Below are 27,639 nucleotides of genomic sequence, written 5' to 3' on the forward strand. Positions count from 1 at the left end.
TCCATCCTGCCAGCAGCAGTCAGCCTCCGTCATAGCCATAGCAGTAAACCCTGTCAAGTGCTGCAATACACATCAAGTCAGTGTGGCTACAAAGAAGATGGAGACTCCCTTTTTACAAGGTTTCACATCAAAAAGATATGGGATAATGGGTGCAAGTTAGTCCTGGGCAGACTGATTGGACAAAAGAGGAAATTATTTTACAATAACAACTGTCAGTGATTGGGATAATCTCCCCAGGAAAGTGGTGGATTCCCCAACATTTAATGCTTTTAAGATTCAACTAGACAGGGTACTGGACCATCTTGTCTAGACAGTGCTTTTGCTAAGAAGGTTGGACCAGATATTCACTGAGGTCCTTTCCAACCTGGTATTCTATAAATCTATGTGCAGTCACTCCCAACCTCCCACCTCCAAAGCACAGGTTGAACCACCCCTCAGCTTTGCCCAGCCCTGCCAGGGTGCTGCTTCTGCCCCTGTGGCATAAAAGTAGGGGTGTACCTGTGGACATTGTGCAGTGTCACTGCATCATGGTTCATAGAGGAGAGAGTGAAAAAAGGGGCAGGCTTCAGCCCAGGCCTTGTGATTGCCCAGTCCCACATCCTGGGTCACCCTCTGCCAGGGCCTCCAGTTCACCAGACTGGCCAGGGTTGGACCAAAAGAGGTGGCAATTGGGGTTCTTGTCCCAGCCACCAGCAATGGGCCTCCCTGTTTTCCAGCACCTCTCATCATCCCCCACTTCATAGAGTTGAGGTTTCTGCGAACATGTGGTTTCTGCTCTTGGGCTGTAGCGTGCCAGAGTTGCTGGATGGGTGGGAGGACCATGATACAGGCGTTATCAGAGGTCTAGCAGAGGGGACAGGGGGGGATGGCTGGAGACAAGGGAGCAGAGCAGCACTGGCAGAGCTCATGGAAGAAAGATGGATGTGGCTGCTCTTTGCCAGAAGCAACAGTGGTACCAACACTCCTGAGCCATCTTCTCCAGGCTCCCATGGGCCAGGTGGCAGGAGCACAAATGGAAGCAAGGCCAGGGCCAGGGCCACTCATGGCTGGGGGATCCAGCCCTACCCTGGCTCCTTTCCTGTGTGTCCCAGGGCAGGAGTTTCTGGGCTGTACTGGTGGCTGACCATCCATCATGCAGGAGTGGGGAGGGAAGGATGGATCTGTCATGTGGGACCAGGAGAGGGAACAAAGGACCTACTGTGCAAGGGCATGAACATGGATTTAAGTGAACATGAAAACTGTTTGAGTGAGGAGGACTATAGCATGTATTTTGGAAGGATCCATTTCATCAGGCAATTTACTTAAGTTGTGTGTGGACTTGCATTTTATTTCAGTGAAAATTATACATCATGCCAGCCCAGAATATCCCTCTTCCCAAATCTTTTTTTTTTTCCTTTTTTTTTTCCTTTTTTTTTTTTCCTTTTTTTTTTTTTTTTTTTGCAAAAGGTACTAAATAGTTTTGAGTCAATGGGATTTGGTGTTTCTGAGTTACTCAGGACTGGGTCCTTAACAAATCAGATGTCAGTCTCTGCAGGCAGCAGGGTACCCAGATACTCATTGCACAGGGCTGGTCATCCAGGTATGCGTGATGTCAATGTTATAAAAAGCCCCTTCATTAAATTTCACAGACAAGGAATTTGTGGGGCATGAAATTGCTTTGGGGAGAGTGCAGGTTTCCATGCCAAGTTCCAAAACTAAAACTTCGTTGGCAGTAGGAGGGAAACAAGAAGGCTAATCTGTGAATTTTGCTTTCCTGACACAGCCCAGACTGTAGCAACTGACTCAATTTACATGACCATCAGACAGAAGGAAAGCAAGCATGCAACTCATAAAAATCCCCCTCAGGTCTGCCTAATGTTATTTTGTTCAGCCAAACATTGTTTCCTGAGAAGAAACAAGGTCCTGGGGAAAAAAAAAAAAAAAAAAAAAAAAAAAAAAAAAAAAAAAAAAAAGCTGCATTTTTATCATTCCTTTGGAGAATTCTTTTCCTCTTCAGGCAAACCTGAACTATTAAACATTGAGCATATTTCTCATTGCAGACTCTTCCTGTGCATGCCAAAAATGTAGTTTTTATTACCTGTTTTAATTCTGTAGCTCAAACAGCTAATTACAGGTTGCAGTAAGATCTAACAAACACCCTATGCTCATACTCTTTCTCCAGATTTTTACCATGTTCTCCCTTGCTCCTGCTCCCACAGGGAATAGCAAAAATCTTTGGAATGCATTCCTGCACCTCCTAGATTTCTGAAACCTGGGTGTCTTTTTCAGCTGTATCTTTTGTGGCACGCACATGAAACTGAAGTTTATTAATTGTTGTTTAAGCAAGACAGAGACACTCACTGGATTTTACGTAATTTCTTTCTCTGTAATCCAATAATAATGAGGCTTTATATCAGTCACTCCCAGAGACTCAGGAGAGTTCTAGGTCTCAAAAGGTCAAAACTACTTTAATTTTTGCAAGACATATGAGGTACTCAATCTCTGTTTCCCCAAGTTTGACAAAACTAAGCTCACTGGCCCAAGAAGTGCTCCGAGCTACCACACTACTGCCTCGCCAAAGGCACAGGTGCTGGGTTATTGTGCTCAGTTTTACACTTCTCCATTTAAAAAAGGTACCAAAGAAGGGAGACAGATATGAGTATCCACTGAAACTGTTGTGCAGGCCCTTGAGCTAATTCAGCAACACTGTGAGAAATGGGAAATTCAGAACTTCACTATGGTGGTCTTCCAGTGCCCTCATGCCTGCTCTGCAACTTCTGTATCTCCTGCAGTTCTGTGGATCGCTCTATTAGAAGTATATTAAAATATACTCTGAAACGCATGTTCTTATGAGTAAAAAGGGACAACAGGGGGTATAATCACATGAGAATATCTTTGACTAAAATGCTCTGTCAAGCTTACTTTCCTTTGTGTTAAAGCCTTTGTATTGTGACATGGGAATGGTTTTGCTGCTCATGTGGAGTTCACACTGAAGGCTCTGCTAAAGGTTGATGCCATGGCCTGCTCAAGAAGAAGAGGACTTAAAATAACTGCACTTGTTCAGGAAACAAAATATAAACTTTTTTTGCTATAGATGATGAGTCTAATCCACAATGTGGGCAAGAGGTTGAAAAATCTAGAGACAAAACACATGAATCTCCCCCAAAAGATGAGCTTTGGTGTAGAAGCTTTCCCTTGCTTTGGTCTCTCAATTGCTTACCCAGCACTCTTGTTAGAGAAAGAAGTTCTTGGTCCAGGGAATTTGGTTGCTCCATCTTTTGGCTCAAATTGTCTGTTATCCCTGCAGTGTCCCGGATGACAAGCTGTTAAACAATGGCACAGGAAGACCTCAGCTGTATGGCTCCTTTTATTTTCCAGACCTTGTTACCTACTTGTTGATGTTCAGGTTTCTCTTCACTACCCTTCCTGTCATATACGTAGTGTGTATGTTGACCAAGAAGTTCACTGCTCAGAGAGGATCAGAGGAGCCTTCAATTGAAAAATTATGGTGTCAAAATGCTCTGAGGAAACAACTCAGCCTTCCACTCCCATCATTTCTTGAGTTCATCTACCACCTATCTGGTTGGCAATTCAGGAAGCAGGGCCATATCTGCAGTCAAGTGACCCTCACCACTGATTCATCAGACACGTGACATAGAAACTTGATCACATCTCTGGCTGTGAAATGCATTGCAGGGTTTCATAAGGAACATCAGTAGTCTACATTTTATTTTTTTTATCCATAGTTGCAGTGAAAAGTTTTCTAAAAAAAATTTCAAGTGGAGAAGCACCATTGTGTCTGCTAGTCCTGCAGCTCAACAGAGAGAGACAGCTTCCTTCTGCTCAACTTCCTAAAGGGTTGCTTTTTGAGGGCCAAGAAAATCCTAAACATGTGACATTACACTGGATACTGGACCTACCGCTCTCCTTCAAGGAAAGGTCTCACTCTTTCCCTTTCTGATCCTCTTACAAACTCAACACACTGATCTCTTTATTCCTTTTGATCCTGCCCTGGGGTCCTTCACTTCCACTTCTCCTCCACACCAGTGTTCCTGCTGGGCAGACCAGGATGTCCTTTAACATGATTTCAGAAAGGGTCCTGCACCCCATGTTGTCACAATGTGTGATTCCTGGGACATTTTAAAAATCTTATTTGAGAATGAAGGGAGGCTAAACAAGAACCAGGCAGGCAGACATGGAGGGACTAAAAATCATTGCATGCTAATAAAGTGCTAACCTTGCATATATTTTTTTCAGCCTCCCACTCTTTGGCTCAGTACCCACAGGGAGGTGAAGATTGGGTTATTACTGGAGGTAATTGCACAACCATGCCACATTTTGGACTTCACTCTACTGGAAGTGACTGGATCTGGGACCCACTGGTTCCCCTTGCTGTCCTTCTGTCAAGGAAAGGTGTTTCTGCACTTACTCAGTGAGCAGAGGTCTGTGCCATGGTACAGCTCATCGGGGCAGTCCTGTGCACTGAGTGTGGGATTCACACCAAGCTCTCTTCTCATAGCCCCTCACTGCTTCAGCAAAGTCTTGTTCTGGTCCCTTCCAACTGCTTGTTGTCCAGTGCAGGGCATCCCAAAACAGCAGGGAAATGCAACCATCTAATGCAGCCAGAGCAGGCTCTGTAGCAAGGCATCAGGTCCAAAAGGATCTGGATAAATGTCATGTTCTCCAGACATGTTACAGCATGATGGCTCATACCCCTTTCTCTGACCTGAAGGGCCAAATGTGACCAGCTCTGCCCTGCCTAACAAGGTGCAACAAAACAACAAAGAGGTGCAGGGAAAAGGGTTAAATGATATGAAAATATCTGATTTCCTTGCCTTTTACTCCATTAAGACTTCTTGTCTTGATTTCCTGTAGCATCCTCTGTCTCAAAAATTTGGAGAAACATTTAGCTGAATCCCAGCTACTCTTGTAATTGGGTGAAGACCCATGTCTTGAGCACCCAATGACACCTGGCTTAGCTGCCATACAGACAGAGGTCTGGATGTGCCCACTGATACCCAGCCAGTCAGTAACTGATGTAAGCATAAAATCTTCATTCCAGCTACCTTGAGCACTGAGGCCAGCAGAAGGACCCTCATGAGATGCCTCTACCTCAGCTGAGGAGAGAGGGAGCCCAAGCAACATCACAGCTAAAGCTAGAGCTAGACACAGTGTCTAAATGCATTCTGTATGTCTTATATGGTAAAGTTTTATCTGCAAAAATGAGTCTTTTGACTCAAAAGCAGTATTGTTAGTGGTCCCAAGTTTTGTTTTGAGACACATTTGTAAATTCTTTGGTTTTTTCTCTCCCCTTCCTTGGCAATCATCTAAGTAACACGAATGTATAAATTAAAATAACTTTTCACTTTTTAATGCATTGGGGATTATCTTAATTCTCTGTAATATACCAAAAATACCTGTGAACATAGAGACAGTTTCTTGCTTAGATTGCATATAATTCATTACTTACCTTTAATCACAGAATCACGGAAAATTAGTGGTTGGATCTCAAAAGATCATTGAGTCCAACCCCCCTGCCGGAACAGGGTCACCTACAGGAGATCACATGGGAACACATCCAGTCAGGTTTTGAATGTCTCCAGGGAAGGAGACTCTACAACCTCTCTGGGCAGCCTGTGCCAGTGCTCTGTCACCCTCACAGTGAAAAATTTTTTCATTGTGTCTATATGGAACCTCCTATGCTCAAGTTGATATCCACTGCCTCTTGTCCTATCATTGGGCATAGCTGAGAAGAGCCTGGCACCATCCTCCTGGCTCTCCCCCTTTATGTGTTTGTAAACATTAATGATTTAAGATTGATTAAGAGATTTATATAATGGATTTAAGAGTAGGATTTCAACAACTCATCTTATTCTGTGTGTACTGTGCTCTATAGGTATTAGATAGACACACTGCAGATTCTCATGAGAAAGGGTTAACAACCTTGGTTGCAGTCTTTTTTGCAATATATAATATAGGTTCCTTGTAAGGCAAGACAAAGGTTATACATAGAGGTGATACTGTTATAATATAACGAGGGAAGGTGGGTAAACCCTACTTTGTATAGGGCTTACCCTGCAAATGGGCTATCCTTACATCACACAAAATATAGTCCCAGGGCTATTTATAAAATATATTTAACTATGTGGTTTGCAATTTGCATTAAAATGTAAGTAATTTGCCCTTTGTGTAAATTTATCCATTTGTTCATATGACATCACAGGAATATGAGCTCTATTTTGCAGCCCAGCTGTCCACTCCTGGGGAAGGCAGTCAACCTGCCACCAGGCCCTTCTCAGAGGTTAAGATATTCAACAGGCCACAGAGGTGGATAATCTTTATTCACTCTGATATTTTCACTTTAATTTGAGCTTTAGCTGATGAAACCTTTTTATGGTGTTTCATTGCATTGCATATCTTCTGCAAGTTCTTTTTTCTCCTAAAAGATTTTCCTCAGCCTTACACTGAACATTAACAGTTTTGTTAGCTGGAGCTATTAGCATAAATCTCATGTTTTACAGTGCACTTTTCTCACCTCTCCCTGTACAAAGCTGATGCATGCACAGAAGAGACACAATCCTTCGTTGCTGATTTCCACTCTTGATTTCTTATATGAAAGTGCATGGACCACCTATACCAGTGTTACCCAGACCTCTTTCCTCAGCTTTGTCTTTTAATGTGTGCCTCTTCTTGAAAGCCAAAGGCTGAAGTTCAGTTTATTGCTTTGGTTTGGCTTTGAGGCAAGTGTTGTGCTGCAAGTCCCTGTGGAGAACAGGAATATAGTAAAGAAGCAGGTGTCTTTCTGGGGATTATTTACCTTTGGTGACAGTGGTTTCAACATTGCTTAAGACTGCCGGAGCAGAGAAGGATTCCTACACATAATAGTGCTGTGGTAGTATTAAGGGTATTCAGACCCACAGACACCTTTCTTTCTGCAGCTGCAGTGACAAGTGAGCCACTCTGTTAATGGGCAATTGGTAGATACTGATAAAGATGAACAGCAGACACTGAAAAGAAGTCACAGGAAAATACACCAGAACCGAAGTAACATGATTAAATTGCACAGCTCAAGGTCATACTTTATTTTCATGGGGAAATACAGTTTCTATAGTGGTCATAAACTTCGAGGTATAGGACACTTCACATTTTTCTGTCATCTTTGCTCAGCAGTGCAGTGAAGACTGTATGGCTCATTGGAAACCTGCAGAATAAAGTTTGCTGTGACTGGAATCTATCAATATGTATGATGGCCTCTATTAATTTGTTAATTAATTTGTTAATTGTGCCAGTTAATCCAACTCAAAATAATATATTTTACAGCATGGTGGGGTGAAACCTGTGAAGGAAACATTGTGAAGGAAATATTGTGAAGAATGAAATGCTCCTGACTGTAAAATAATAATAATAATAATAATAATAATAATAATAATAATAATAATAATAATAAATTCAGGCAAATGAGAAGGGATTCCATGGCATCTGTATCTTACTGGCCTGGTGTCTTCCTCTATTAATACAGTAATACCTGGAAAGGAACTTCAGTGCATCAACACATGTAACTTGCCTGTAGCCTCTCCGAGAATTATCTAGAATTAATCTAACTTTCCCAAGTTTTCTTTGGAACTAAACAGAACAAAATACAAACAAAAATTGAATATGCTACAGTTTTAGTTTAGTTTTGGAAGTAAATAAGTTTCTAAACCTTCTGTGGAACAGCCAAAAGATGTTCTACCTTTATATGTGACAGTAAAGATATGTAATAATTGATTTTCAAGCAGGATGAACCAAAATTAATTGCTATCATTTAGTACAGAAATTCACTCTTTTTGGAGGATTAAAGGAAGTCAGATTTAGGCATTTTGGCTATATCAAGCATTTAATGTGATGTGAACTAATTTAAATTCTTTGTGATCAACAGTTTTATACAATTATTCATTTATGATTTGTACCAGCTTAATATGGGGATTGGTGACTGCAGATATTACATAGTACAGACTGCCTCTTGATCTGACTGCTGCACCGTGATCTCAGACATGAATGAAGTATTACCACAGGAGGAAATACCTTTTTTCTGACTAAAATCATAACTAGCAGAGTCACAGAAATCTTGTTTCACTGAAGCCATCACCATGTATGGCAAAGATGCTGCATGCTTTTCTCTGCAGTGATATCTTTTGTTAGACCAGTTAGCCTGGTTGGAAGAAGCAGCCAGTCTCTCAGACACAGGCTCTCCGGGTCTGAAAAAGCATACTAAAGCTTTCAGGCTTAGAAATTCAGGCCACTTGCTTTGGGCTTTGTGAGAGAGAAACACACTGGCTGGAGCACTAAAGGGCAGTAGGTGCTTGTGGAGCAAAGTAGGCATCAGGGTGTCGGAGAGCTGATCCCTGGGGAACGAAGAAGAAGCAGATCCTCTATACCTTGTGCTTAGTAAGGTGGTCAGTAGAAGGAAGAAGACAATAGATCTCCACTGAATCCCTGTTTTTTGATGTCTCTGTTGATCTATGAATTTTAGTACTACACGCTCACCCTTAGAGCCTGTTCTGCATGTGTCCATTCAGATTTCTTTTTCGCTTCAGTTTACAGCAGCTTGAATGACAACAGGCAGCTTCGGGTGAGTCATGTTTTCCAGCAAATGCCCAGGACACCATTGCTTAGAAAACTGCTACTTTGCAGTAGTCATTTACTGGAGAAGTTGAAGACGAAAGAACAGACAATAGGGAAAATTTCTGGAGAAAAGTTGATATGGTTTTATTACTTGGCAGTTACACAGCTACTTATTTATCAGTATTTCCATCTTTAAATGATAATCTGCCAAATCCTTTTTTTTTTTTTTTTTTTGTGAGCATGTGCTCATTCCTTCTTCATACTACATTTATATTACACATCCCCCCAGCAGATACTCGCTGTCTCCTGACTGTTTTCCTGACTTTAGTGGTTAAATTTTATTCCACAAGAAACTGCATGTGACTTTTTAACACCATTCTTCATCTTCCTTTCATCCCCATGCATCTGTCCTCATCTTTTGAACTGCTCTTCCCTGCACTTTTGTAGCTACCACATCAGAAACTACACACTGTATAACTAACATTCAGTCTTAACATTCGCTCTTTTTCAGAGCTTCAGGAAAAGAGCAAATAGGGCTGCCTGTGCTGGTGTGATCTAATACACACTCTTGCACAGAACAGATAATCTCTGCCATTAATATGGCTTCAGATAGGAACATTTAACATAGGTTGTGCTGAAGCATTTTCTCTGCTGGGTTATTCATATACAACAGAAATCTTCACAGAGGTCATGAATCTCCAGAAATTGTTACCAAATTCTTTCACTGTACAGGCACTGGAGGCCATGCTGCAGTTTTGCAGTTTTCCATGGGCTGGCACAAGCACCCTACCTAGTTAGGCTTCTCAGGGAGTGCTAGTAGTTTGGACTGGATTTTTCTGATCATTGACCTGATAGAATGTAGGAAACCTTTTATTTTTTCTGTTAGATTCTGCTTCTGAATAGGCTGCTACATCCAGAGGTTTGCAGAAGACTGAGCCAAGTGAGCAGCACAATTTTTGTTGACTTTTTTTAAAAAAATGACCCACAGCAGTACAGATCTAAACCTGGGAAGGGGAACGTGGAGCCACTTGGAACATCTGTGCTCCAGGTTATACAGAATGACAGAAGACTGTCACCATGCTGGGGAGGCAAGGATGTTTCCCTGCAGCATCGTGTAATATTTGTGCACATTCATAGAGGAAACAGAACTTAGTTCCATACCTAGACCAGCACCCCACTTCATTTTGGATTATAGATAGATTATCTAACCCATAATAGCTCTGTTAGCAGCTGTGTCAGTAAACTTCTGCAGTACTGTTTTTACATACTATGGGCAATGTTTCTGTCTGTGGGTTTCTTTTTGATCATAAAATACCCATAAAACTGGCTTTTACCTTCAGAAAATCGCAGTACCCCACATCAGAGTGCTGTGACAGGGCACTGCATACAGCAAATATAAAAACACAGTTCGTTTTCTCAACACTGTGAATTCCTAATGGGTTAAATAAATCAGGGTATGAATCACTCAGAGATTTCTAACACAAGCTGTATCCAATAAATGTCATTCCCCCACTTGGAAAGTTTCTGGCCAAATACTGTCCCTCTATTCCAGCTCCTCCTTACCGCCTCTCCCTGTTTCCGGATGGGCCCTGGCCCTCAGCCCTTATCTCCTCCAGCCCCCAGGCTGTTTGCAGAGAGCAGTTATAAAGAGGCTGACCCAGCAGAGAGTGGAGGGGAATTTCAAGAAAACAGCAGCACTGGACCACGCTGGGTACCTGCTTGACTCACCACGACCTGCTCTGCAGCATGAGGGATGACAGGCTGCCCAGAAAGCCAAACATCTTTCTCCTTCTTCTCTTCTTCCTTCCTGGAAATACCTCTCCCACCACAGAACCGTAAGCTACAGATGCGGAGTGGGGAGGGAGGTCTTAGTGCTCCTATTTCCTTCAGTTTTCCTCCTTTCTATCAAGCTGCTGTTCCAGTTTCTTCCACTCCCGCCCTGCATACCACCACTAGCCAAGCCCTGAGCTTCCTTCACAGCCATTCCAGTGCTTCCCACTCCCACCCTGCAACCCCTGGTTGTCCAACTCTGCAACCCCCCCTGCATCTCTGCCAGTGCCCATCTCCTGCCCTGCCACATGCATGGTGGTACAGCACTGGATCCTCACAATGCCTTTGCCTAAGTGTATTCCTGCCTAGAAACTTTCATTTACCTTGGAGGTCTGAGGGCATTCTGCCAGAATCTGTGTACTTACCTTTCCCGTAGTGCCCTTATTTCAGTCACTGAGTTATTTCTCCCTGCTCCCCAGTTGCTTTCAATCCAGCTTGCTCCCCTTTCTCCCGTTCCTTTCAAGCCAGTGTGTTTTCCTTGGCAGCACCAGACGTACTCGTTCCCAGAGAGGATCTGTGACCTAGATTCTCTTCCTCCAGCACAGACCCTGGCACAGGCACCCTCCCCTGGGGCATCTACCACAGGGCTCTGCAGCCCAGCAGCATGGCTGGAGCACCCACTCTGCAGAGGGCCCCAAGGAGAGGGTGGCAAACTGCAGGCAAGCATCCCCACCCCTGCCTCACCTACCAGAGAATATGCTCCAGAGCCTCTGGTCTGGATGGGAGCAGCCCCCCTCTTCAGACCCGGGCTGCTGTCACACTCTGTGACTCTTGCTGTGCGTGGGTCTCATAGCTGCAGAGATTTTGTGCAGACCAGCAGCATGGCAGTGGTGGTAGCAGCTGTACTAAAAGGTGCAATGCTTCTGCTGCCTGCTCTGTGGTCAGAGGTGAACTGCTGACTGCCTCAGACTGAGGGACCTTTGACTCACACTGTACCATCTACCTCTCATTCATCTGCCCTGTTTCCCTGCTTGGGTGTGTGTGGGGCAGATCAGCCAGCCAAGTCTGTTTTAGGATCAGGGTGAGCTCTCTGGTCTCCCTTGAATGGTCTGATGTAATTAAGTAGTTAAGATTAAGTAATCTGAATGCATTCCTGCTCAAGATCAGGACAAAACAGTATGAATTCATACCTCTCAGTCCCCTCCTCCTGTGATCAAAATGTTTTTCTTTATGCCTGACCTGAGCACCATTTTGGGAGGGGAGAACACAGCTTTCCTCCTATGCCTGCAGTGGTTAATATACCCTGCAGACTGAATAGACACCAGAACCTTTCCCTGCTGCATCTAGATAGCTGAATAAGCACTGGTGAAAAGGAATAGCAGGTCTATAAAAATGATCCAGCATCAGTCCAGGACTACCTCAGGTCTGTATTCTCTCTGTCTTGCTGGCCAGTCAGAGGTGCTGAGGGACAGGCGTGAAGAGCAGAACAAGTGGGAAATGAGTTTCCCGTCTGTGATGGGCTCATGGAGCTTCTATCAAGAGGTTCAAGATCTTATTTTGGCATGTACTACACCTGTGCCTCTATGTTTTCTAGCCATTTCTGGCTAATGAATTTACCCAGGACATTTTTTATAGCTTTCATATCAGGAGTAGCTGGTCTTCTAGTACTTCTGAGTCTCATACCAGATTTTATGTAACTGGTGCCACAGGGCAGATACTATATGCCTTGGAGAGTTATCAGTAGGTGGGGAGTGACATCTTCTTTTAAGGGACTGGACTTGGCTCGACATGCAGGTAAATGTCCTCATTATCCACCTCAGCTGTACCAGCTGAGTCCTTTAGTCCTTACTCAGGGAAGGACAGCCAGCAGCAGCCTGCCAGTTGACGCAGCCTGAGTGCATGTGCCCTTCTGGGACTGCTGAGAGCAACAGAAGACTTAAGAGAAACAAGCTGGCCATTCCAGAATTGAACTTTGGGGCTTTACAGCATTGTGTCATTAAGTTTTAGTTTTAGTACCTCATTTTAGTTTTGTACATTGGTGAAAGAGTTTCTGCTTCCTCCTGTTCTTTCTAAGATCGCTGCTTATTATTTTCAGATGGTGTTATTTAGTACACTTCTCACAGGTGATAACAAGCAATAATTTCTTTGATGAATGTCATTAAGCTTTCTGTCACCCATTTTCCAGGCTTGAGAATCCAAATTTATGGGGTGTCTCCCCCAATGGAAATTATTCCATATTTAAGACAATCTCTGCCATTTTTCCCCGAATCTTTTCCACTAAATCCTTTTTATAAATAGGAGCAAACCAGCACACCACATGTGAGCTGTGGAAATACCTTGCAATTAAACAATTGCAAAATGATGTTTCAGATTTTTCCTCTATTCCTTTCTGAACACTTCCCCACAGACCATTTTTTTACTTAGCACTGAACGACAGTTTTTCCAAGAATGATCAAGAGCACTTGTGTTTGAGTGGTGGTAGCCCACTTATACACTTTTACAGTGTATACACAATAGCAAATATGTAGTTGAAGTAATTTTTTGTTTTATTATTCTCCCTTTATGAACAGTTGATTTGCCATTTTTGTTGCATTTATGACAAAATTTTTCCACAAATACGGAAGTCAGTTTTTGGCATTTTCTTACCCTGGACAGTTATGAGTAAATTGTACTTTGTAGATCCTTTAGGAGTGTAGTAAACAAAAGGCATCCTGCCATGGACACCAGAGGATTTCACTGGCTCCTACCCTTTGTGTTCTATTTTTTTCATCTGTTAATCCATGCCAGACTAAATATTTTGGATTATTAATAAAAAATAGTAAAATCATCCATTTTGTGGTATGGTATTTTGTGAAGGATCCTTGTTGAAAGCTCTTTGGAGATGCAGGTATACTTGTGTTGCAATAAGCCACTACTTTCCAAAATCCTTTGTGTGCTTATCTTAATAAGGTCTCAAAATGCAAGCACTCACAATTTTGCTCAGCATGGGAAGGATTTAGAAACCTGAATAAGCAAAGACAGGAGCAGCCAGGCAAGGGGGTGGTTTTTCCAACCCTAAACCTGCTGATTTTTCAGCCTTTTTTAGCCAGTGCCTTTGAGTCTCAATACAAGATTGTGGGATATACAAAAATTAATTAACAGCCTGGAACCTTTCACCCCATCCTCACTCCCTGCTATGAATCTGAACAAAACATCCTTTGTAAAGAACTCTCTATTAGCATAAAAATCGCTCCTTCCATTGCAAGCATTTTACTGCTTTTAGTCTAAGTAGTCAGCCAGTTTTATATGTAAAACCCCAATATAAAATGAATGTTTGTGTGTAGTGCATGCAATTAATGGCAGTTAATGGATTAGACATGCTGATTTGTTAATTGCCTTCCACTTAATACTGTTTCCTTAAAACTCATTCACAATTCTGATGCTTCTGATTCTTGCTTCCCTCTCTTTCTAGGCAGTATATGGTGCTACTGCCCTTTCTGATACACACCGAGTCTCCTGGGAAAGTCTGTGTTCAGCTGACCCACCTGAATGAGTCCGTGACACTGAGTGCCACACTTGAGTACCAAGGAGAAAACAGGAGCTTGATCGATGATGTGGTGTCAGAGAACGATGTCTTCACCTGCATCCCTTTCTATGTGAGTATCTCATCCTTCTGGGATTGTGTTTACTGATGTGGCACAGTGGATTTCAATAGTTTAGCAATGATAAATACAATACATTGCAATTAGACACTTCTAAGCTAAGCCTAACAGAAAAGGAATTTTATGTGGAAAACTATCTTTGGTAGCATTATGAAAATTCTGTGTCCTACATGACCTGTGCATGCAGGGCTTAGAGAACTCTTGGGATTCCTCATCCTAGAACTTTGACTGACAAAATATACACCATGTTTGTCTGACCCGTGTAAGCCTCAGAGGAAAAAACCCAAACTGGAATGAAAACACTAGAAGCTTGTGAGTGGTTAAAGAGAGTGTGGTCCATGAGACCATTTGTCTCCTTCTGGAGCTTATTTTTGATTTTTTCTTGTTGAACGATGGCTGGTGATTAACATAAGCAACTGGTCCCATCCCCCGAATAATGAGTTTGGTTTGATTTCCATTATGGTATGTCATAGGATAGAACAAGGTCAGTTTCAGTATTTCTTTAAGGAAAGTGAATAAATTAAGGAAGAAAAAAAGCTTCTTGTGTTCAAAAGAGGGGAAGAAGCAGCATGGAGGAAACTCAAAAAAATGGAGATCTGTTATGGCAACCATTCCTAATTCCTGAAGGATAAAGAATATTTTCTTGAGAGACAAGCCCTCCAAATTCATATCAGAAAATCGCGCTTTTGTCTTGCTTATAGCACTGAGTCTTTGGTGTCCCTGTGGGGAATTTTCTGACCTGGCTAAATACTCTGTCTTTCAAAGACTTAGTGAAGTGGGGTGAATCAGTAAAGTAGTTTTCTTATTCATTTTCCTTAGCTTCCAAAATCCAATAGCACATCAGTGGCATTTCTCACCGTGATGGTAAAAGGGGCAACAGTGCGGTTCACGAGTCGCAAGTCGGTGCTTGTCCAGAATTCTGAGAGCCTGGTCTTCGTTCAGACAGATAAACCCATCTACAAGCCTGGACAGACAGGTATGGGTAATTGGGTTGCTGTGGACTCTGACAGCAGAAAATCTTATGGGATTCATTCTCCAAGGCCCCATACTTTTATTAAAGCTTTCAAACTTCCTCACAAGGGGACTTATAGTGCTCAGTGAATCTTATTTCTGTCAGCTGAGGATCTAGGGCATATGGCTGTTTACTAATTGCTGTTCTTCATCCTCTGGGCACAGCATCTCATCCAGACGTAGGCACAGGCTCAGATTCATTTTACTCAACTCGGGGCATGAATCTGGGATGACTTCAAAGCATAGTGTCCCTTGGCTGCATCTGAATCAACAGTGCAGGACAGGCAGTCCCAAGGGATAATTCATTTCAGCCAAGACCTGATTATCCTTCTAAATTTATCTGCCTCTCACCATATGCAAGAGAGAGAGACTGAAGTAATTGCTTCCATAACTTAGAGATCTCAGTGCAGAGCCTGTTGATCAGTGGAATGAGTCTAAGTTACAAATTATTGAAACACTGACATTTCCTGGTAATGGCTACAAATTTAACAGCGGAATTTCCTTATTTTCCATTGCTCCTTACAGTTCTGTTTCGGATCGTCTCTCTGGACAAAGACTTCTACCCGCTGAATGAGCAGGTAGAGCCATAATTATTTGTTGTTTACCATGAAACTTATTTCTCAATTCACACCATTACTGTCAGCATCCAGAACCACTGAGGACTGCCTTTCAGCATGCAGTCCTTTCGTACTCACACCATCTTTGATTCATTACATATCCTGTCCTGGAACAGACTCCATTTATCCCTCTTGAATGTTTCTCATTTTTCAAATTGATATAGGTGTCTAAAACCAGATTTGCAAAGGATTGTATGTGGATAAGCATGTAGGCAGGGATTTCATTACTGAAGGAATGGGTGGGACAAGTTTGCATTGAAAGTGACATGCACAGATATTTCCGGCAGTGAGTGCAACCATAGGCAGACAGTGACATGACAAGGTCAGGGGTATAAGTCCACATTTTAGCTTATTTTGCAATCAGCTCCTCATGCAAACCATCTCTTTAAAAACTCTTACCCCATCACATTATCATACTGTGGTAACACAAAAAGTCTGGGTTCTAAAACGTTATAGAAGAGATTCTCTTAACCATCAAGAACTAAGGAAACAGAGCAAGTACAAAAAAAGGAAGAACTCAAAGGATTTCTTAGAAGGTGTTCTTCTGCCTTTCAGTCCAAATCTGGAAATAGCTTCCATCTACATATGAGTAATATTTGTAATGGTGATTTTCCTTTGTTTTTTCCCCACAGTTTCCACTTGTCTACATTCAGGTGAGTGGACAACTACATGTCAAATATTTCAGCAGAAGATGCAGACACAGAGTCTCCAGCAGTGGTGTTTGCAGGCAGAGATGCAAGGGGAAAGGGCATGCACACATGATCTTTTCTATATATGTAAAGGAAGGTTGAGTAGCTGGGAATAAAAATAAGTTCCAACAACCATTGTTTAACTGGGGAATGTGCTGTAGGGATAAAATAGTTAATCAGTGCAAGACATGCTGTGAACAGAATTACACTGGTCCTATCAGGATTAGTTCTCCTTCCAAGCAGAACTAAGATTTTCTGTTTGCAAAGTGTGGTTGAAACCACAGAACTGCATTAAAAACACTAGAAAAACTAAAGAAACAAAAGTGAGATTTTCAGCAGGGTTGAAATGTGAGGATGAAGAGGTCAGGGCTGTAGGATGCATTTTACTGACTGTGCCTTCCTCCCAGGATTCTTCGTCAGAAGAAGCCTCCACTTCTGCCCCCTGACCAGTGACCTCCAACAGGGGGATGTCATACACATCTCCTTTTCCCTAAGCTCCGAGATAAAATCTAAGTGAAATAAATGCACACAGTTGCATACCTTGAGCCACATACCTATCTAGAGCAAATAGGCTTTTGGTGACAGCCAAGGTATAATGCAAAGAGCAGGGAGAAAATGAAAAACTGCAAACATTTATTAACCATCCTGCTGAGGAGCCTGGAAAGGCTGAATCAAAATATGCAGAGCCATTGTGTTTGTTCAGGGACTTCTACAAGATATTTTTGACTAAGCTAATGAATTTGGAGCACAGCTATTGTTAGCGAGTTAATAATGAGCAATACTCACCTGTAGTAGTCACTGGATTTCAGCTGCAGCATTAGGAGCAGGGAGAGACAACAAGGGAGAGCATCAAATAGATGCATATATGTGGGATATGCTTTCCTCTGTTCCTGTCCCCACTGTCCCCCCCTACCAAAAACCTTTGGTCTCTTATGCACGTACATTTCTCAGGCCCTTAGATAGCTCAGGTGTCTCATTCCTCAGCAGATTACTCCCTAGTACTCAGAGAGTGTACTACTTGAGGCATAAGAAAAAACCCTTTTAGCAGGCTGTATAGCAAGTGAAGGAGACTGAAATTTCCCTCCTTTCTCCCTGTGCTCCACTTACTACTGCTACTCATCTCTTTGCCTTGTTAAATTGCCAGTCCCAGATTTCTGGCATACTCTTCTTAAGCATGCAGGTAAAGCTGGAGGGGGCACAGCACAGGACCTCCAGGGTTAAGAGGTTTTCTTACACACCAGTTATGCAGAACTGACAGGTAAGCACTCACAGTTGCTCACAGTTCCTCACAGTTTGTTGAGTAATTACAGCTAGGCATTTCCAAGCCAGGATGGATAGATAGATAGATAGATAGATAGATAGATAGATAGATAGATAGATATTGGGCACTGCCCTGTCCCTGGGGGCCTTCTGTACTGTCTTGTGACCTTGAGTTCTCCACACCTGCAGGATCCCCAGAGGAACCGTGTCTATCAGTGGCAAGGGGTGGAACTAGACACTGGCCTTATACAGCTGTCCTTCCCCCTTACCTCAGACCCCATCCAAGGCTCCTACAAAATAGTGGTGCAGAAGAGTTTCTCATCCCATGTGGAACACTCCTTCAACGTGGAGGAATATGGTAAGGAAAGGAGGTATGGGCTTCCACCAGGGCTAAGAGAAGTGCCTTTTACTGTGACCTCGTGATTTGCGATTTCTTGGGGGAGTGGCATGGAGAAGGGAGGGACTGAATACATCAGAAATGTGCTTCAGAGGGACTGACCCAGAAGGTGCTGAGTATCAGAGGTGGTTGCTCACTTTATGGCAACCTGCTGTGCTTGCATTTGCTCATAGTACTCTTGGAAAGACAGGACTTGATAAGCTTCCTGTGCATGGTTTGTGGCACCAATTTCAACTGACTCTGGTTTAGCCACTTTTCAGTCCAGCATCTTGTAGCAAATATCATTAGGTAAAGAGTAAGAAATTCCAATATTTTGGTGACCCTGTTTTACCTCTCACCATCTGCATCAGTTCCATTTCTCTCCTTTCAGTCTTCTCTTTTTCCTCTTCCTTGTCTCTACAAAAGCTTAGAAAATGTGCTTGGTAGAAAACTTCAGTTTGAACAACACTCCCCAAATGCTAGACAGATGTGAACAGTCTAATGGTCAAAAAATGAGTAAAGAGAAATGTGCTGCCTCAGAGAGCACTATAAGCCCCAGTTCTGCTATAAAACTTCTCAGGTGTTTGCTATTGTGTGTTGTTCTGTGTAGTTGAGAAGGTTGCTTGACCTGTGCTCTGCACTCCAGGCTCCCCCCAGCTGTACATGGAGCCCCAGTGACACAGCACATTGCTCAGAACTTGCTTTTTCTGGAATATGCAGGGTTCAGACTCAAACAAGATTTTCACTGGATTCCATGGGAGGTGGCTTATTTAGTTTAAAGTCAAGCAAGTTGGCCCATATGGACATAGTGAATGTTTTGAACAAAAAACAGGTTAGAGACTTCAGCCTCCCATGGTGACAGATGGACATCTGCCCACGAAGATAATTCTCAACACCTCCAAATAAAAAATTAATGTCCCTTTCTTAGCATCACACTAAACTAATTTTTCTTTTTTGTTGTTCTTTAGTCTTATCTCCATGAATCTCCCCTGTTGTTAATTCTACAGCCTTTTGAAGAAAAGTGCTCTGGGGTTGAAACACTTTGTCTCCTTTGTCTCCCTTCATAAAGGCAAATTTGTGTCTAAACTATATAACAGAGGTTGCCTTCCAATTGTTGGGTCTGTGTGCATCCTGCCTGTTCATATTTCCATGGACTATGAAAAAAACCAAAACTGGAAGCAGGCCATTACATACTTCAGTGCACTCCTGGGCTAGTTGGGGGCTTAGGGTTGCAGGGCACAACAGGGAAAGAGGGATGTATGTACTTAATACTTAGGAACAAAATATACTTTTCACTTGCCACACTCTATATCAGGCTTTGTTGCTGTCTCATCCACTTGAAAACCCAGACCTGAGAGCCTGTGGCTAGATATCATGAAATTGTCTGAATATGCTGGACAGTTTCACATGCTATGTATTAGTATATATATGTATTAGCTTGGAAGTTCCAGAACACTAAGAAACAGGCAGAGAACTAATGATTTGAGCCATTTCAATGTGGTAAAAGACACAGGTGGTAAATATGCTGCTTCAAGTCTTATTTGTAAATTAAACATGGAACACAATGCACAGGACCAACGTGTCCTTCTGAATGGGTGTATGTAAGGGATCTACACAGGTGTCTGGTGTCAGTGGGATCACATGAGCATGCGCTGCAAATAGGGGAAGGTAAGGCTAAAGGCTCCCTTTAAATCTAAAACAGTGGTGAAGGATGAGAAAATCTAGGGAAGGGTTATCAGAACTCTGCTGCAGACAACAGAGAGATGACAGTTCATATTATGATGATCCTGGCTCTTTGTTTGGGTTGCTGTGCAATACACAGCTCTCTTCCACTCTTCTCATACAAGACTTTCTCCCATTTAGTGCTGCCCAAGTACGAGGTGCTAGTGAAGCTGCCCAAGATGATCACTATTAAGGACATGGAGCTTCCTGTGTCCATCTGCGGTCTGTAAGTCACAGAACTGGAATAAATCTCCCTCACTCATCCTTCATTCCTCCTTTCTACTAAGGATCTGAAGAAGAGCTAGGGAAGTCTTTTCATACATTCCCCAGACATCTAGTGCAGGCTTGTTCCACCCTATCAAACCTGAGCCTGCTACTTGGCCTGAACAGTCATGGGTTCCTTAAAAGATAACACCAAACCAATCTGCAACTCTCTCATTCCAGTTTACTGTACATTTTCTTTCTGTCTTTACATTTCCTCAGTTAGAGCTTCTCTACCAATCCTGAAGCCTCAAATACTTGGAGATGTCAATTCAGACATCACTTAGATGGGTGGTGTAAACCCCGTGTTCCCATTTTTAATTCATAAATTGCTTCTCCTGAGCCCTCAGTTACCTTTCTGCTTCTTCACTGAATCCTTCAGGAGTTTGTGATACAAGGCTATGACAGTCTTTTAGTGCATTCCTGAAGAGAACTCCCACCTAGCACAGATATTAATGGATCATGGAAGAATCTCACCCTGGAATTGGTGGAAATCAGCAGAGGCATTAAAATATCACATTAATCAGTCTTTAAGAAGAAATATTTGGAAGTCATCCACAGAGGTCTCTAAGGAGGTGTGTCTGAGTGAGACTTTATGACTGATTGACTCATCATATAATATGTTATTTAACAATTTGTGGTTATAGGTACACCTATGGGAAACCTGTTCCCGGTCTGGTCAATGTCCAAGTGTGCCGGAAATTTTCCCATTCTGCTTCAAGTTGTTATGGAAAAGAAGCAGAAGCTATTTGTGAAGAATTTACTAGGCAGGTGAGTCCCAGGTTAAAATGTAGGGGTACAGGCAATGTTCTCTAAAGGATGCGACTGCTGGGAGATAGTAGGACATTGGAGGTAGCACTCTGCCTGGGAAAAAGTAGATACTCTCAGAGGAATGTATTCTGAAGAGGTGGGTTATTAAACTGGAAGCAGAACTGATGAAGAAATCCCACAGATGAAATCCTGACCCCATTGAAACTAGTGATGAGTTAGCAGATGTGAGGTTCCAGCTATTGAACCTCAAACTGAGAAAAGAATGGAAGGATGGTCAGGGAGAAAAGAGCAAAGATGAGGAGAAAACAAGAAGGCAGTATTGTCTATGGGTCAAACACAGGAGAAAAGAGAAACAGCAAGAAGGAAAAGCATGAAGACAACAAAAGAAACAGGAAGAAAACCAAAACTAGGTTAGGAGAGAGGTAGCAAGTAAAACAGTGCATGCCTTAGAATCACAGAATCAGCCAGGTTGGAAAGGACCTCTGAAATCATCAAGTCCCACCCTTAATCCACTACCACTGTGGTTACCAGACCATGGCACTGAGTTTCACATCAGTCTCTTCTTAAAAACCTCCAGGGATGGAGGATCCACCACCTCCCTGGGCAGCCCATTCCAATGCCTGATTGCCCTCTCCATAAATAATTTTTTCTTAATATCTAACCTAAACCTCCCCTGGCAGAGCTAAAGTCCATGCCCTCTTGTCCTACCGAGAGCTGCCTGGGAGAAGAGACCGACCCCCCCCTGGCTACACCCTCCTTTCAGGGAGCTGTAGAGAGTGATGAGGTCTCCTCTGAGCCTTCTCTTCTCCAGGCTGAACAGCCCCAGCTCCCTCAGCCCTTCCTCACAGGACTTGTGCTGGAGTCCCTTCACCAGCCTGGTTGCCCTCCTTTGGACCTGCTCCAGCACCTCAATCTCCTTCCTGAACTGAGGGGCCCAGAACTGGACACAGGACTCAAGCTGTGGCCTCACCAGCTCTGAGTACAGGGGCAGAATCCCTTCCCTGGACCTGCTGGCCACACTGTTCCTGACACAGGCCAGGATGCCATTGGCCTTCTTGGCCACCTGGGCACACTGCTGGCTCATGTTCAGCCTCCTGTCAATCCAGACTCCCAGGTCCCTTTCTGCCTGGCTGCTCTCAGCCACTCTGTGCCCAGCCTGGAGCTCCCCATGGGGTTGTTGTGGCCAAAGTGCAGGACCCGGCACTTGGCCTTGTTGAACCTCATCCCGTTGGAATCAGCCCAACTCTCCAGTCTGTCCAGGTCCCTCTGCAGAGCCCTCCTGCCTTCCATCTGATCCACACTCCCCACTAGCTTGGTGTCATCTGTGAATTTGCTAATGGTGGACTCAGTCCCCTCATCTAAGTCATCAATAAAGATATTAAACATAACTGGGCCCAGCACTAATCCCTGGGGGACACCACTCGTGAGTGGCCACCAATTGGGTCAGCACCGTTCAGCACCACTCTCTGCAGGTGTGGATAAAACACTAGAAAACAGGCTGTAAGCGACTTCTGGTCTTGGAGACAACCTTAGAATGTAAGGCCAGGATTTCATGGTAGAAGTCCCAACAATGTGCCAAATTTTTTAATGGAATTCCAATTTTCTCTGTATTTCCCTGCTTAGGCAGATGCTCATGGGTGTGTTTCTGGTGTAGTAAGGACGAAGATATTTCAGCTCCAGCGCAGGGGATATGAGATGAGCATTGAGGTACAAGGGAAGATCATAGAAGATGGCACAGGTATGTATGACATGGAGATGGCAATAACAGGAAGAAAGTGAAGTGACGTGTCTAGAAATGTTGCCATTCATTAATAATCCCTCTTTACTGTTCTCTCTCTCAGGAACAGAGATGACTGGAACAGGCTCCTGTACAATTACATCTGTCATGAGCAAAATCAGCTTTGACCTGCTGGACTCACAGTACAGACCAGGGATCCCACTCTTTGGGAGGGTAGGGAACTTCTGAGACCCTGGACAATTAAGGGCACAGCAAACTCACAAGTGCATAATCCTGTAGGATAGAATGGCTGTGTGCAGATGAGACTGTCCACTTTGCTCTGCCTTTGCACAAGCAAACAGGTTACTATCAGCTGAGCCACACTAACAGACACATGACCCTGACAGCCCAATTCAGGGTATGTTATTCTGAAACATGAGGATACCATCAGGTAATAGCAAGTGTGGGGTATTCTACAAGGGAACAATATCCATTTGCAAAGGGTGACCACAATGCAGGTAGACGTAGTGACCTCATCAACATGGGCATAGTCCCACAGTAGGTGTGGCAACAGTAATGGGTTCTCCAATGGGAGGTGATGATGCAGGGCTGAGCTCAACCAAAGAAATCCAGTTAAGCAGATAGGAACAGCAGGAAAAAAGGGCCAGGTGTAGGTCAGCCTCCAGTGCAGCTTTAGTCAAGAACTAGGGCAAGGCACAATCCTGAACTTGAAGACACTGAACCAAGAAGTAGATAATAACCAGTGGAGGTCCAAGATGAAGTTGGTCAGTGGAATGAAAACCTACTGAGGGCTATGACAGATAATTTCCTTTGGCTGATGAGATTGTTTCACTGAGAATTCTCTCAGTTACTGCCTCAGACAACTCAGGACTCACACCAAACATTTCCACATTCATTTATTTTGTTCTTCTTTATAAGAAACATCCTGTATGGTAAGGAGGAAAAGGGCAAAGAGGCTTTGAGACTTGGAAAATTTTTTCTGTTTCTAGTCTAAGATTTAAAGTTTGGTTTTTCTTTGTTAGGTGAAGCTGGTAGATGGCACTGATGCTCCAATTGTCAATGAAACCGTCACGATTTCTGTGGATGGAGACAGATACAGAGAGAATTACACTACAGATGACCAGGGACAATCCTGGTTTTCCATAGACACTACCACTTTCACACAAGCTTCCCTGGAAATCCGAGTGAGTAGCTGGGATGGGCCAGAGGGATTGGAGTAAGCCTCTTTTTTACAGCAGGGGAAATATCTATCCACGGGTTACCAGTTTTTCTGCCAGTTGAAAGATAAAGTTTCTTGGCAGATCACCTCTCTTCTCTTTGTCTCCTGCACACATTGTCTACTTTCTTCTAAGAGTGGGAAATATAGAACATATCCAGAGTTTTTCTATGGGCTTTCAAGTGATTTGTTACCTGGTTTTGGCCAGCTGTGAACTTTTTGTTCTTCTTTACCAGGCCGATCATAAACCTGAACTGAACTGTTATGACAACAACTGGATCACACCTTCACATGAGCATGCCATACGTAGAATAAGTCGCTTTTACTCCCCCAGTAAGAGTTTTCTCAAAATTGAGCCAAAGCCTGAGACATTAAATTGTGGCTCCACAGCGGAGGTCCAAGTACACTATATCTTCACACAAGAGGCCCTAGGAGAGCAGAAGAGCATTGTCATTTACTATGTGGTAAGAAATATTGGTGGTTACTTTGATCCATGGTCAGAGAGCTCTGTGGCACATACAGCTCTCTTCCATAATGAGAAACCACAGCATTGCTATATGGTTTGTCCTTAGACAGTGATGATTGAGAGAGCTTGAAGTGGAAAGCATGGCCTGTGGCAGTGGGATTTAGACACATTCCTGTAATGTTTCTCCTGTTGTCTTCTGTGTGCAGACAGGGGTAGGCTGAACATGTTTTAATATGAACAGAAGAGAGAAAAAACATCGATGAAAAAAGCATTGTCTTGCGTGCAGCCATCCAAGACTCTTCATTTCATAATACTCAACTTCCAGCTTCCCCCATTCCAAATTCTGGTTCATACATGGTCACAGCTCAAAAAACAGAACCCTACAACAAGAAGGTGAAAAAGGTGAAAGGAGGAAAGCATTCTCCTACTCAGTTTTTTTCTTTGGTAGTCATCTGACCACTGAAACTAAAGCAATACCTCTAGCTAGAGCACCAGAAAAATCCAATAAGCTTAGAGCTTAGGCTAGACTTTCTGTAGTGAAAAGTTTGGGATACTACAGTAACTGGAACAGACTATAACACCTTGTCATCAAGAACTGTGAATCAATTCCTTTGGGGAAAGGGGCAGGGGAAGCAGAGATGAGAGATAAATTCAACTGAGACTGAACAATGAGTGATCAGGGTTTTTTTCTGGGAGAACAGGAGGAATGAGGTGAATATTCAAATTTCTTTTTCCTTAAATCTGTTTTTCTGGTTTTCCTATTTAGTGAGACTAGCAAAATAGTTGAGAATAGATTTGGAGAACTATAAGAAATCAGTGCAGCAGACACTCCTGTTCTGATGGATGGTACAGAACACTGTGGGGATTTAGACTGAGATTATAAAAATAGTAATATAAACCCGTGTCAAAGGTGTTCATATACTTATTTTCAAGACTGTTAAAAAAAAAAACTGAATCATAAGATTGGTCTTCAGTATATACATGCAGCAGGTAACCCATGTGGGAATTTACATTTTTATCGGTGGGGATCCCCCATCATGAAATTACTTACATGGAAAGTAATTGTATAAAAGGTGATTTTGGTTGTAAGAAAGGAAACTGTTCCTAGATAAGAAGAAATTACAGCTAGCACGCAGGCTGTTACTGCCTGACTTCAGGTACCTCATTCAAGCTCTTCTTATTTACAGCCTTTTCTCTCCTTTTCCAGCTCTCTGTGAGTTATGAAACTAATACTGACTAAATTTTTCTCCAGACTGTTTCACAATGCAACTAAGAGTGGAGTGAGGAGAACTTTTGATCGTAAGTCTGTTCCAAATTGTGAGAAATGTGTGTATGAATCCCACATGTAATGTGTACTCAGAGGCAAAGTGCATTTAAACCTGATACACAACATGCACAAAAAGGAAAGCAAGTCGGTCCAATAAAGAAAGAGTGGTTTTTCTAGAAGTGAACATTTCTGTCCCCAAAGACACAGTAAATTCCAGTCTGACATTTGCCTAGTGTCTTGTTGGCTTTGCTCACAGTTGGCACAGTTATTCGTACTAAGACTCTACAGTTGACCCAGTGAACTTTCATTCTCCTTCCCTTCAACACCAATAGCAGTAATTACAGAAAGATTTCTTTGTCACACAGGTCATGGCCAAGGGAAGCATTATATTAGCAGACACCTATGATCTGACTGTGAATCCTGGAGACGGTGAGGAGAACTATGCATTTTTAGCATCTTTGATGGCAAAGGGGCTTGGGGGTGTAGAGAAATTCTTTCAATTCAAACATTTAATGCTTGAATTGAAATGCATTTTCAAATTAAATCTTTTTTCATGAAGTGGCTTGGGCTAATTTTGTTTTCTCTGAGTGTTATTTTTTTACAAGAAAATTTAGAAAATTTGACAAGTAATATGCATAATATATTGGTCATTTTTCCCTCAAACAAACATTTTCTGCTGACCATTCTACTCTATTCAGATTATGGATGCTTACCAGTTTTGTGAGAGTCATATGTACAGTGAGCAAGAAGAACATGTCTCCTTTGCTTTTTCTCTCTCTTTCACTTTCCTCTTTTTTTTTTTTTTCCCTTATTGTTTCTCCCCTATAAGCATGCAAACACAGGCCTCTTCTAAACAATACATCTAATTTTTTTCCTATAAATGTCTAAAGATGACATATTTCAGTAACTGAGGCCAGCTATGGTTCATCTTTAGAAGTTTTTCAACAGTGAGATGAAGGAGACATTTTGGAAGTCTGTGAGAAGGAATAGCACTGCAGTAGGTATAAACAACATACAGAAGTAAAAAATCTCACATGCTGAATATTAATAGAAAGTTCTGCATCCTCACTAGTAGCAGTGACTAAACTAACACTTAGCTCATAGCAAGAGATGTTCTATCACCTTTGCCCAGATTGTGACATGAAGCTCAGGCCCAGCTATGAAGAGACTTTCAACATAAGGGAGAATTTTCCACTGTGGTTGGACTGATAGCTTGGTGTTCCAGCTAAATGCTTACTTAGCAATAACTTCACAAAATTTTTCTTTCATCCACCCTTATTTTTACTTTTTTTTTTCCCCCTCAAATATTTCCAGAAGATCTTGGAGCTTGAGGAAGAAATAGGTTGGGAATATCAAGAGATTATGCCAAGTATTAACTGGGTAAAATCTAGAAGGCATGTTGAAACCAAACTTACCTCATTGGTTATTACATGACCACTGTCTGAATGCAACAACAGCCATAGACTTCAGTCATGCATACCTGCCCCTGCCAACAAAAACTATTCAGCATGAGTGAACTTGTCCTTTTTATCTTTGAGAGGCAAATGCTTATACTTCAACTTCTTGTATGCTGCTTGGTGTTTTTTCTCTCTGTTAGGCTATGGGACATTTCAGCTGACCTTCCCTGTTGAAGCTGCAACTGCTCCTCTGGCACGGATGCTTGTGTATACCACTTCACCCAGTGGAGAAGTCATTGCCAGTTCAGCAGATTTTCAGGTTGAAAGCTGCCTCCCCAATAAAGTGAGTTTAAGTCAGGGTTTATTTAACCTCTGTAACCATGGCCAGTAGTTGAGTCATCAGTTCTGCCGTGGAGGCAGAATTCACAGTGAGCTCATGAAATGGTCTGACCAAATGTTAACTGAGGATTAGTGACTGAAACTCCAGAATAAGTTAGAAAGATATAACTAATAAAAGCAGAGCAAGACAGAACAAGAGGATTGCTGTCATTGTTTATTACGTTGGTCAAAGTTGAATATATATTAGAAGACCTGCAAGACATTAGCTCTCAAGGCTTCAATACAGTAGCATGTAAAAGTGTCTGGAAAAATGTCTGCTTTAATTTCCTTTTGGGGTTGCAGGTCAAACTGCGTTTTTTACCCAAGGAAGGTCTTCCTGCCTCCAACACAAGCCTGCAACTCCATGCCTCACCAGGATCTCTGTGTGCCCTCCGTGCTGTGGACAAGAGTGTAGTCCTTATGAAGCCTGAGGATGAGCTCTCTCCCAGCTCTGTAAGTCTTGATGATTTCTCCTA

General features: G+C 42.7%; 1 protein-coding gene across 1 annotated transcript in view; it reads left to right on the plus strand.

Annotated features, from left to right (window-relative positions):
• Positions 1 to 10,150: 10,150 nt before the first annotated feature.
• Positions 10,151 to 27,639, plus strand: part of LOC139804575 (alpha-2-macroglobulin-like) — a 38,569-nt gene continuing 21,080 nt past the window's right edge. Inside the window, 16 exon segments of the mRNA XM_071761943.1 lie at positions 10,151 to 10,265; positions 10,268 to 10,418; positions 13,805 to 13,988; positions 14,814 to 14,970; positions 15,531 to 15,583; positions 16,255 to 16,275; positions 17,761 to 17,929; positions 19,811 to 19,895; positions 20,578 to 20,701; positions 22,325 to 22,439; positions 22,543 to 22,652; positions 23,462 to 23,623; positions 23,892 to 24,119; positions 25,754 to 25,817; positions 26,986 to 27,128; positions 27,467 to 27,616. Coding sequence (XP_071618044.1) covers positions 10,166 to 10,265; positions 10,268 to 10,418; positions 13,805 to 13,988; positions 14,814 to 14,970; positions 15,531 to 15,583; positions 16,255 to 16,275; positions 17,761 to 17,929; positions 19,811 to 19,895; positions 20,578 to 20,701; positions 22,325 to 22,439; positions 22,543 to 22,652; positions 23,462 to 23,623; positions 23,892 to 24,119; positions 25,754 to 25,817; positions 26,986 to 27,128; positions 27,467 to 27,616 — 2,016 coding nt within the window. The 5' untranslated portion in view covers positions 10,151 to 10,165.

The sequence above is a fragment of the Heliangelus exortis genome, chromosome 1, assembly GCF_036169615.1.
Source record: "Heliangelus exortis chromosome 1, bHelExo1.hap1, whole genome shotgun sequence".
Taxonomy (NCBI): domain Eukaryota; kingdom Metazoa; phylum Chordata; class Aves; order Apodiformes; family Trochilidae; genus Heliangelus; species Heliangelus exortis.